General features: G+C 37.3%; 1 protein-coding gene across 1 annotated transcript in view; it reads left to right on the forward strand.

Annotated features, from left to right (window-relative positions):
* Positions 1-1,971: 1,971 nt before the first annotated feature.
* ck (myosin-VIIa ck) overlaps positions 1,972-12,500 on the forward strand; it is a 154,533-nt gene continuing 144,004 nt past the window's right edge. The window contains exons 1-2 of the mRNA XM_068394908.1: positions 1,972-3,338; positions 3,840-4,134. Of these exons, the coding sequence (XP_068251009.1) occupies positions 2,008-3,338; positions 3,840-4,134 (1,626 nt within the window). The 5' untranslated portion in view covers positions 1,972-2,007. The remainder of the gene's footprint in view (positions 3,339-3,839; positions 4,135-12,500) is intronic.

A 12,500-nucleotide genomic window follows, 5' to 3' on the forward strand; every position in this document is an offset into this window, starting at 1 on the left:
GTCACATAGATCCTCCCTCTCTCTCTCTCTCTCTCTCTCTCTCTCTCTCTCTCAACATTTACAAATACTGTTTATAACTGGAATGAAATTTCACATATGTGGTGCATTTCTTTTGTTGGGAGAAATGTGCTGCTGATGAAACGCGTCTGAATATATTTATAGCCACTTTTGATTTATATTTATTTTTGTACTGCGGTTTGGCCATGATCAGGCGGGAAAGTGTTGATTAGCGTAGATGTAATGTTCGCCATATTTTTTTTTCTCTGGAGCCACCTGTTGCTAAGGGAAGGGAAAGGACTTCATATAGAATATATGTATATATATATATATATATATATATATTTATGTATATATATATGTATATATATAAATATATATATATATATATATATATATTTATGTTTATATATATGTATATATATAAATATATATATATATATATATATATATATACTGTATGTACACGAATTAATGTTATATACATGTATACACCTATAAGCGCTGAAATTATTTATGAATACGTTTGTATGTACATAAGAGTTACACAATATTTACATACATACACTCGCGTGCGCGCACACACACGCACACATATATATATATAAATTATATATATATATATATATATATGCTTTTGATTTATATCTTCTCTCTAATTCAATTTTCATTGAAGACAATTGCCCTAGTGTCATCAATGTGTATCCTACAGGAATCCTCCTATTTCCTCATCTTCTCAAGATTCTCATTTGTAAATCTTTAGTCTGAAGACACGATGTCTTCACGCGCTATGACTCTGACCGAATTACTTCTTATATTACTAAGGAAAGCATTTGTAACATGACATGGGAACTAATATATTAGCGACTGAGGCAAGACGTACACTTTCTAATATTTGATGGAAAATATTTCCGCTAGAGGAGGTGAACAGCGTAGAAGATCGCTGAGTCACTTGTTGTGGGAATGGAATTTTAATGGAATAAATAGAAGGGATTTTTTTTTTTTTTTTTTTTTTTTTAATTTCGTTAATTATTATTATTGTCTTTTATTCATGTTTTATTTTCGGAATGTATTGTTTTAAGGGTAATAGTGTTGTAATAATAATAATAATAATAATAATAATAATAATAATAATAATAATTTTAGTGACAATTGGGATTTTTTAAAGGATTATGGTGATGATGATAATAATAATAATAATAATAATATGATGATGATGATGATTATTATTATTATTATTATTATTGTTGTTGTTGTTATTGTTAATATAATTGATATTATTATTATTATTATTATTATTATTATTATTATTATATACCAAAACACGGATTTAGCATGTATTAAACACCCTTTCTATGTGTCCTATTATTGTATTTTTACAATAGAATTATATAATAGAAAAAGAAGTGTCAAGTGACCATATACAGAATAATATGTTACCTCATTCACAATATACTATATATATAATTTATATGAAAGTGCAAATGATGTACTATCAACATTGATTATTTCATTTTTATATTTGTCTAAATATAGATTGGGATTTTTCAGTCGAAAAAAAAATCAAGCACAGTGTCTGCTTGTAAGCAAAGAACAGTTGATTTCTTAAACAGTTTTATACCCTATTAAAAGTATAAGGACTATAAGAACTGAACAGTTTCCCTCTTTATTCCCGTGTGGGGTGTCGGTGTGAAGTGGTATTTAGACGGGAAAAGTAGTCGACAAGCTTCGATATATTTATTCTCGTGTGGGGTGTTGGTTGGAGGTGGTATTTAGACGGAAAAAGTAGTCGACAAACTTTAAGATATTCCTGTGTGGGGTATTGGTGTGAAGTGGTATTTAGACGGAAAAGTAGTCGACAAGCTTCGATATATTCCCAGTATTCCTGTGTGAGGTGTTGGTGTGAGGTGGTATTTAGACGGAAAAAGTAGTCGACAAACTTCGAGATGTAGTCGTTTTGCATCTGTAACATTTTAGCAGCCCAGTCGTTTCTCCCAGTCGCTCCTAAGGATGAATGGAGAGAGAGATCATGAAATAACTAGTATGGAAGAGAGGCAGCAGGTGTGGAAGGAAAATAGGAAAGAGGAAGGAAAGGTAAAGCATCGACAGAAAAGGACAGCAGGAGGAGGAAGCCTCACCGACGAGTACTCGAGTGATTCAGAAATTGATGACAGAGAAATTGAATCCAGAGAAGAAGAAGAAGAGGTTGTAGAAGACGGATTTGACGATCCAGAACAAGAAATCATTCAATTCGAACCTGACGGGTTTGTCGTTGACAGCAAGAAAATGGTCGGTCGAAGGAAAGAAATGGAGACCGTTAATTCAAATGGCAAACGGTCAGTTGGTAATGGCAGCATTACAGGAAGCAAGAGAGAAACAAACGCACGTGATAGGAGCAAGGAATCGTCGAAGACATCCCTCTCGGAAGCGAAACGCGGGCATGGAAGAGAAATCCGATCTCATTCTGAAGTCAGAAGCCAGGTCTCGGCTAAGGTAAAAACGACAAGGAAGGCCTCTGGGAATTCAGATTCTCTTGCCGCTGTGGCTAAGGTCCGCAGACCACCCGGGAATGAAAGCGAGAGCAGAATTATCAATAATAGGGAACGCAAGATTAATAACCGAGACTCACCACCAGAAAGTAAAACGAAATCGGCCGAGAAGGATCTTCTGTTGAAATCGAAATCGAAAACTCAGAATCTCGAGAGAGCCAAAAAGACCTCACCAACGCAATCTCTAACAAAAACCAAAGGAAGCGAATCTCAGACTCGTAATATCACCAATACTCAGTCGAAACTAGGCGAAATAAACGTCAAATTGACCGGTACTTCATCAGATACTCAGCAGAAACTGATTGGTGAGAAAGAAGCAACGGATGATGATTCTAAATCTGCAAAGAGATCCCTGATAACTAATTCTCAGTTCAAATTCAAAGAAACCCTCTCTCAAACAAAGGGCCCTCAGACACAGCCCAAACGACTAGCTACGCCATTGCATTCCAGGCCGCTGGAAATGGCCATCTCCTCTGATTTGATAAAACGACAAGTGGCTTCCCGCCAGATTGAAACAAAACCTTTACCTTCTTTCCCTGTTGTCACAACACCCTCAGAAGTTCTCAAGCAGGAGGTGATTACCAGCCTGAAGGAGTCGCAGAGGCAAAAGGCGTCCCCATCTGAAGAAGAATGTCATAGCCTCCAAAGTGAGTCAAAAACAATGTCGCCAAGTCCTCCTGAAGAGCCGAAATTGGAAAAGAGAGTATCTTCTCTCATTGAGCCAAAAGATCTGGCGACTCATGGCTCCAGCGAACCGCCGAATGAGATGTCAATACGGGAGCCGACGATACCATCTTTGGAGTCACAATCCAAGACGCAAACGACTATGGCTTTGGAGTCACAATCGAAGACTCAAACGACTCTGTCTTCGGAGTCACAACCAAAGATGCAAAGAATTCAGTCTTTAGAGTCACAATTGAAGACGCAAACGACTCCAGCTTTGGAGTCACAATTGAAGATGCAAAAGACTCCAGCTTTGGAGTCACAATCGAAGACACAAACGGCTACGGCTTTGGAGCCACAATTGAAGACGCAAACAACTCCGGCTTTGGAGTCACATTTGGAGATGCAAACGACTCAGGCTTTGGAGTCGCCATCAAAGACACAAACGACTCCAGCTTTGGAGTCACAATCGAAGATGCAAACGACTTCGTCTTTAGAGTCAAAATCGAAGACGCAAACGACTCCAGCTTTGGAGTCACAAACGGAGATGCAAACGACTCCATCTTCGGATTCACAATCCAAGACGCAAACGACTACATCTTTGGATTCACAATCCAAGATGCAAATGACTCAGGCTTCGGGGTCACAATTGAAGACACAAACGTACCCCGCGAGCTTCCGAAAACCAACAACGTTCTCGAATTTAAGGATGTCGAAAACAATGCCTTCTTCCAAGAATTCGGGAAGTGTTCTGGAGAAAGTTAACATATACGAAACGACAGAATTGGTACAGAATTCCGCTTTTCGCCATTATACTGCTGGAGGAATAAGCATCGTTGTGGACCCAGAGAGTGGAGTCCAGGATGGCACCTGGAAACCCACCGAGGATGAGAGTACCCCTGTTGATTTTGTCACTGCCAAAGCGGTGTGTATCATAACTTAATTTACATATTTTTGAACAACATGAAACGTATAAGATGCTATATACTAAGGCTTGCTTCACACGAGCGGATTTTTTCCTTACTGAAATATTTCCTCTCGTTCACACGAGGATTTTGCCTGAACAGTCTCATAGTTTCTATAAGCCGCTACTCTAGAACCGCGGTGATTAGCAGTGCAAGCGGCTAGTAAATCACTACTGCTCGGAAATTCTTCCGACCGGCAATGTGTGAAGAGCCTTGTTGATCCTCATTGGTTTCTAATCCGAGCGGACAAAACCGCGTGGCATCAATCCACTCGTGTGAAGCGAGCCTTAATCTCTTGCTTTGATTTGAGAGCTTAAGCTCTTGCTTTGATTTGAGAGTTATAAAGTCCCATGCATGCACAAATACATGTAATATCTGATATTTTATGTATAAACTTGAGAAATAACAATTATGGTATTTATTGTTCATTGAGGAGGAAACATCCTAACACCATTGTTCAGTTAGTTTGTGTAAAATTCTTGTTATTACAAAATTACTCTTTTAAATAGAAATTAATTGGAACGGTAATTTATACAATGAATTTCACAAATCAGGATGATTCGTCCTTAATTACTTTTGGTTACTTTCTAGACTTTTAGGTCTTATTGTAACCTGTTAATGCTTGTTCCAAAGTGTAGTTATTCACTTCTATTTATGGATAACCGTGACCTTCCACTGTCTTGGGTTAGACTTCTCTTGCTTGAGGGTACACTTCACTTCTATTTATGGATAACCGTGACCTTCCACTGTCTTGGGTTAGACTTCTCTTGCTTGAGGGTACACGTAAGCACACTAATTTATCTATCTCCTTATTTCCTTTACTCACTGGGGTATTTTTTCCCTGTTGGAGCCCTTGGGCTTTACAGCATCTTTCTTTTCCAATTAGAGTTTTAGTTTAGCTAGTAGTAATAATAGTAACAGTAATACCATTGTTTTTTTTTTTTTTTTTTTTTTTTGTAAACCATCCTCTTTTATCCCAGGTTGTGATTGGCATGATTAAATAATTTTTGTTTCAGTGTCTTGAAGGCTTGGGAGAGAGAGAGAGAGAGAGAGAGAGAGAGAGAGAGAGAGAGAGAGAGAATATTGTAACTTGACTTTCAATTTGTGATATTTTCATGTCACCTAATATATTGAGATCTTTCATTTTCCATTCCATTTCACAAACTCTCTCTCTCTCTCTCTCTCTCTCTCTCTCTCTCTCTCTCTACGAATTATCATCATTACTCTCTTTTTGACATGACTAATTAGGAAGTCATCCTGCCTCCAATTTTCTGATTTTTTTGTCTTTTGTTTTTTTATTCTGGTGAAGAGGCTGCCATTAGACCTTTTTTCATTTTTTACAGTTAGTTGTAATTAGACTTAATGAGTAATTACTCCTCTAATTGGTTATATCTCTTTCAGGTTCAGTTCTGGGGGTCAACTGTATATGTGTGTCACTTAACCGACACTTTCTATTTACCATCCATTTTGTTTTTTTCAGATCCAATTGTTTTCATGATCTATTTTCCACATTCTGTTTAAGTAAATATTTTATTTTCCACTATTTTTTTTTACTTTCTTTTTATTTCATGCTTCTGTTTTATTTCACTATATTTTTCCATTTTTTTCTACTCCATCTTGCAATCCAAATTTATTTAATTTTGTCATTACATTTAATTTTATATCTTCATTTGCAAATCCATTCTTTATCCACACTTTCTTCATTTCATTATATATTTCTTCTTCATTTCACGCTTTTTCCACACGCTTTTTCTTATTTTTCCATAATTTTGATTCCTCCATTTCGTTTCCCCAACTCCATTTTGTTTAATATCGCTCGCAATGTTGTTTCATTTCATCAAGTTCTTTATTCCCCATTTCACATTTTCTTTTCCATTCGGTTTTCCTCTTCATTCTCCATTTTGTTTTTCAGCTACATCCCATCCCGTCACCATTTTGTTTTTCCAACCGGTCTCGGTTAACCATAGCATAGTATTTTCTCATATTTCTAGTTGTGTTATTTAACTTATGGTTATTCATATAACAAAAGCGAATTTAGTTTCCCTATTTATTACTAGGTCTGTCTATGGAGTTCAAAGGCTAACACACATGTAAGATAATTTAGATTTCTTGTACCGAATTCTAAATATCATTCATCATCAATCATTGCATTATCTAATATTCAATGTATTTGTAGCATTTGTAATCATAATTTTTTGAATTATCCATGAACATCTTCATTAGAGATTATGTTTAATGTTAATGTTTATACGTAATATGTTGTCAAGGAGTTCGCCATAGACGTTTCCTGTACGTGTGGGCAGATTTAGAGTTTGAATTTTCTAAAGATTCGAATCTCATGCTGATAAGGGATCACAAATTTATTCCCAATTTTCATCCATTTACTCTTCTTCATACACCCCCTTCTTCTTCTTCTTCTTCTTCTTCTTCTTAGTTTTTTAGGGAGGCTTGAATTAGTTCTACATACTCCCTCTCCTCCTCCTCTTTCATCTTCTTCTTATTCTTCTTCTTCATCTTTTTTTTTCTTCTTCTTCTTAGTTTTTTAGGGAGGCTTAAATTAGATCTACATACTCTTCTTCTTCTTCATCTTCTTCTTCTTCTTCTTCTTCTTCTTCTTAGTTTTTTAGGGAGGCTTAAATTAGTTCTACATACTCCCCCCCCTCCTCCTCTTTCATTTTCTTCTTCTTCTTCTTCTTCTTCTTCTTCTTCTTCTTCCTAGTTTTTTTAGGGAGGCTTAAATTAGTTCTACATACTCCCCCCCTCCTCCTCTTTCATTTTCTTCTTCTTCTTCTTCTTCTTCTTCTTCCTAGTTTTTTTAGGGAGGCTTAAATTAGTTCTACATACTCCCCCCCCTCCTCCTCTTTCATTTTCTTCTTCTTCTTCTTCTTCTTCTTCTTCCTAGTTTTTTTAGGGAGGCTTAAATTAGTTCTACATACTCCCCCCCTCCTCCTCTTTCATTTTCTTCTTCTTCTTCTTCTTCTTCTTCTTCTTCTTCTTCCTAGTTTTTTTAGGGAGGCTTAAATTAGTTCTACATACTCCCCCCCTCCTCCTCTTTCATTTTCTTCTTCTTCCTCTTCTTCTTCTTCCTAGTTTTTTAGGGAGGCTTAAATTAGTTCTACATACTCCCCCCCTCCTCCTCTTTCATTTTCTTCTTCTTCTTCTTCTTCTTCTTCCTAGTTTTTTAGGGAGGCTTAAATTAGTTCTACATACTCCCCCCCTCCTCCTCTTTCATTTTCTTCTTCTTCTTCTTCTTCTTCTTCTTCTTCTTCCTAGTTTTTTAGGGAGGCTTAAATTAGTTCTACATACTCCCCCCCTCCTCCTCTTTCATTTTCTTCTTCTTCTTCTTCCTAGTTTTTTAGGGAGGCTTAAATTAGTTCTACATACTCCCCCCCTCCTCCTCTTTCATTTTCTTCTTCTTCTTCTTCTTCTTCTTCTTCTTCTTCTTCCTAGTTTTTTAGGGAGGCTTAAATTAGTTCTACATACTCCCCCCCCTCCTCCTCTTTCATTTTCTTCTTCTTCTTCTTCTTCTTCTTCTTCTTCTTCTTCTTCTTCTTCTTCTTCTTCTTCTTCTTCTTCTTCTTCTTCTTCCTAGTTTTTTAGGGAGGCTTAAATTAGTTCTACATACTCCCCCCCTCCTCCTCTTTCATTTTCTTCTTCTTCTTCTTCTTCTTCTTCTTCCTAGTTTTTTTAGGGAGGCTTAAATTAGTTCTACATACTCCCCCCCTCCTCCTCTTTCATTTTCTTCTTCTTCTTCTTCTTCTTCTTCTTCTTCCTAGTTTTTTTAGGGAGGCTTAAATTAGTTCTACATACTCCCCCCCTCCTCCTCTTTCATTTTCTTCTTCTTCTTCTTCTTCTTCTTCTTCTTCTTCCTAGTTTTTTAGGGAAGCTTAAATTAGTTCTACATACTCCCCCCCTCCTCCTCTTTCATTTTCTTCTTCTTCTTCTTCCTAGTTTTTTAGGGAGGCTTAAATTAGTTCTACATACTCCCCCCCTCCTCCTCTTTCATTTTCTTCTTCTTCTTCTTCTTCTTCTTCTTCTTCTTCTTCCTAGTTTTTTAGGGAGGCTTAAATTAGTTCTACATACTCCCCCCCCTCCTCCTCTTTCATTTTCTTCTTCTTCTTCTTCTTCTTCTTCCTAGTTTTTTAGGGAGGCTTAAATTAGTTCTACATACTCCCCCCTCCTCCTCTTTCATTTTCTTCTTCTTCTTCTTCTTCTTCTTCTTCTTCTTCTTCTTCTTCTTCTTCTTCTTCTTCTTCTTCTTCTTCCTAGTTTTTTAGGGAGGCTTAAATTAGTTCTACATACTCCCCCCCTCCTCCTCTTTCATTTTCTTCTTCTTCTTCTTCTTCTTCTTCTTCTTCTTCCTAGTTTTTTAGGGAGGCTTAAATTAGTTCTACATACTCCCCCCCTCCTCCTCTTTCATTTTCTTCTTCTTCTTCTTCTTCTTCTTCTTCTTCTTCTTCTTCTTCTTCTTCTTCCTAGTTTTTTAGGGAGGCTTAAATTAGTTCTACATACTCCCCCCCTCCTCCTCTTTCATTTTCTTCTTCTTCTTCTTCTTCTTCTTCTTCTTCTTCCTAGTTTTTTAGGGAGGCTTAAATTAGTTCTACATACTCCCCCCTCCTCCTCTTTCATTTTCTTCTTCTTCTTCTTCTTCTTCTTCTTCTTCTTCTTCTTCTTCTTCTTCTTCCTAGTTTTTTAGGGAGGCTTAAATTAGTTCTACATACTCCCCCCTCCTCCTCTTTCATTTTCTTCTTCTTCTTCTTCTTCTTCTTCTTCTTCTTCTTCCTAGTTTTTTAGGGAGGCTTAAATTAGTTCTACATACTCCCCCCCTCCTCCTCTTTCATTTTCTTCTTCTTCTTCTTCCTAGTTTTTTAGGGAGGCTTAAATTAGTTCTACATACTCCCCCCCTCCTCCTCTTTCATTTTCTTCTTCTTCTTCTTCTTCTTCTTCTTCTTCTTCTTCTTCTTCTTCTTCTTCTTCTTCTTCCTAGTTTTTTAGGGAGGCTTAAATTAGTTCTACATACTCCCCCCCTCCTCCTCTTTCATTTTCTTCTTCTTCTTCTTCTTCTTCTTCTTCTTCTTCTTCTTCTTCTTCCTAGTTTTTTAGGGAGGCTTAAATTAGTTCTACATACTCCCCCCCTCCTCCTCTTTCATTTTCTTCTTCTTCTTCTTCTTCTTCTTCTTCTTCTTCTTCTTCTTCTTCCTAGTTTTTTAGGGAGGCTTAAATTAGTTCTACATACTCCCCCCCTCCTCCTCTTTCATTTTCTTCTTCTTCTTCTTCCTAGTTTTTTAGGGAGGCTTAAATTAGTTCTACATACTCCCCCCCCTCCTCCTCTTTCATTTTCTTCTTCTTCTTCTTCTTCTTCTTCTTCTTCTTCTTCTTCTTCTTCTTCTTCTTCCTAGTTTTTTAGGGAGGCTTAAATTAGTTCTACATACTCCCCCCCTCCTCCTCTTTCATTTTCTTCTTCTTCTTCTTCTTCTTCTTCTTCCTAGTTTTTTTAGGGAGGCTTAAATTAGTTCTACATACTCCCCCCCTCCTCCTCTTTCATTTTCTTCTTCTTCTTCTTCTTCTTCTTCTTCCTAGTTTTTTTAGGGAGGCTTAAATTAGTTCTACATACTCCCCCCCTCCTCCTCTTTCATTTTCTTCTTCTTCTTCTTCTTCTTCTTCTTCTTCCTAGTTTTTTTAGGGAGGCTTAAATTAGTTCTACATACTCCCCCCCTCCTCCTCTTTCATTTTCTTCTTCTTCCTCTTCTTCTTCTTCCTAGTTTTTTAGGGAGGCTTAAATTAGTTCTACATACTCCCCCCCTCCTCCTCTTTCATTTTCTTCTTCTTCTTCTTCTTCTTCTTGTTCTTCTTCCTAGTTTTTTAGGGAGGCTTAAATTAGTTCTACATACTCCCCCCCTCCTCCTCTTTCATTTTCTTCTTCTTCTTCTTCTTCTTCTTCCTAGTTTTTTAGGGAGGCTTAAATTAGTTCTACATACTCCCCCCCTCCTCCTCTTTCATTTTCTTCTTCTTCTTCTTCTTCTTCTTCCTAGTTTTTTAGGGAGGCTTAAATTAGTTCTACATACTCCCCCCCCTCCTCCTCTTTCATTTTCTTCTTCTTCTTCTTCTTCTTCTTCCTAGTTTTTTAGGGAGGCTTAAATTAGTTCTACATACTCCCCCCCTCCTCCTCTTTCATTTTCTTCTTCTTCTTCTTCTTCTTCTTCCTAGTTTTTTAGGGAGGCTTAAATTAGTTCTACATACTCCCCCCCTCCTCCTCTTTCTTCTTCTTCTTCTTCTTCTTCTTCTTCTTCCTAGTTTTTTAGGGAGGCTTAAATTAGTTCTACATACTCCCCCCCCTCCTCCTCTTTCATTTTCTTCTTCTTCTTCTTCTTCTTCTTCTTCTTCTTCTTCTTCTTCTTCTTCTTCTTCTTCTTCCTAGTTTTTTAGGGAGGCTTAAATTAGTTCTACATACTCCCCCCCCTCCTCCTCTTTCATTTTCTTCTTCTTCTTCTTCTTCTTCTTCTTCTTCTTCTTCTTCTTCTTCCTAGTTTTTTAGGGAGGCTTAAATTAGTTCTACATACTCCCCCCCCTCCTCCTCTTTCATTTTCTTCTTCTTCTTCTTCTTCTTCTTCTTCCTAGTTTTTTAGGGAGGCTTAAATTAGTTCTACATACTCCCCCCCCTCCTCCTCTTTCATTTTCTTCTTCTTCTTCTTCTTCTTCTTCTTCTTCTTCTTCTTCTTCCTAGTTTTTTAGGGAGGCTTAAATTAGTTCTACATACTCCCCCCCTCCTCCTCTTTCATTTTCTTCTTCTTCTTCTTCTTCTTCTTCTTCTTCTTCTTCTTCTTCTTCCTAGTTTTTTAGGGAGGCTTAAATTAGTTCTACATACTCCCCCCCCTCCTCCTCTTTCATTTTCTTCTTCTTCTTCTTCTTCTTCTTCCTAGTTTTTTAGGGAGGCTTAAATTAGTTCTACATACTCCCCCCCCCCTCCTCCTCTTTCATTTTCTTCTTCTTCTTCTTCTTCTTCTTCTTCTTCTTCTTCTTCTTCTTCTTCCTAGTTTTTTAGGGAGGCTTAAATTAGTTCTACATACTCCCCCCCCTCCTCCTCTTTCATTTTCTTCTTCTTCTTCTTCTTCTTCTTCTTCTTCTTCTTCTTCTTCTTCTTCTTCTTCCTAGTTTTTTAGGGAGGCTTAAATTAGTTCTACATACTCCCCCCTCCTCCTCTTTCATTTTCTTCTTCTTCTTCTTCTTCTTCTTCTTCTTCCTAGTTTTTTAGGGAGGCTTAAATTAGTTCTACATACTCCCCCCCCTCCTCCTCTTTCATTTTCTTCTTCTTCTTCTTCTTCTTCTTCTTCTTCTTCTTCTTCTTCTTCCTAGTTTTTTAGGGAGGCTTAAATTAGTTCTACATACTCCCCCCCTCCTCCTCTTTCATTTTCTTCTTCTTCTTCTTCTTCTTCTTCTTCTTCTTCTTCTTCTTCTTCTTCTTCCTAGTTTTTTAGGGAGGCTTAAATTAGTTCTACATACTCCCCCCCCTCCTCCTCTTTCATTTTCTTCTTCTTCTTCTTCTTCTTCTTCTTCTTCTTCTTCTTCTTCTTCTTCCTAGTTTTTTAGGGAGGCTTAAATTAGTTCTACATACTCCCCCCCCCCTCCTCCTCTTTCATTTTCTTCTTCTTCTTCTTCTTCTTCTTCTTCTTCTTCTTCTTCTTCTTCTTCCTAGTTTTTTAGGGAGGCTTAAATTAGTTCTACATACTCCCCCCCTCCTCCTCTTTCATTTTCTTCTTCTTCTTCTTCTTCTTCTTCTTCCTAGTTTTTTAGGGAGGCTTAAATTAGTTCTACATACTCCCCCCCTCCTCCTCTTTCATTTTCTTCTTCTTCTTCTTCTTCTTCTACCTAGTTTTTTAGGGAGGCTTAAATTAGTTCTACATACTCCCCCCCTCCTCCTCTTTCATTTTCTTCTTCTTCTTCTTCTTCTTCTTCTTCTTCTTCTTCCTAGTTTTTTAGGGAGGCTTAAATTAGTTCTACATACTCCCCCCCTCCTCCTCTTTCATTTTCTTCTTCTTCTTCTTCTTCTTCTTCCTAGTTTTTTAGAGAGGCTTAAATTAGTTCTACATACTCCCCCCCTCCTCCTCTTTCATTTTCTTCTTCTTCTTCTTCTTCTTAGTTTTTTAGGGAGGCTTAAATTAGTTCTACATACTCCCCCCTCCTCCTCTTTCATTTTCTTCTTCTTCTTCTTCTTCTTCTTCTTCTTCTTCTTCTTCTTCTTCTTCTTCTTCTTCCTAGTTTTTTAGGGAGGCTTAAATTAGTTCTACATACTCCCCCCCTCCTCCTCTTTCATTTTCTTCTTCTTCTT

The sequence above is a fragment of the Palaemon carinicauda genome, chromosome 20, assembly GCF_036898095.1.
Source record: "Palaemon carinicauda isolate YSFRI2023 chromosome 20, ASM3689809v2, whole genome shotgun sequence".
NCBI lineage: Eukaryota > Metazoa > Arthropoda > Malacostraca > Decapoda > Palaemonidae > Palaemon > Palaemon carinicauda.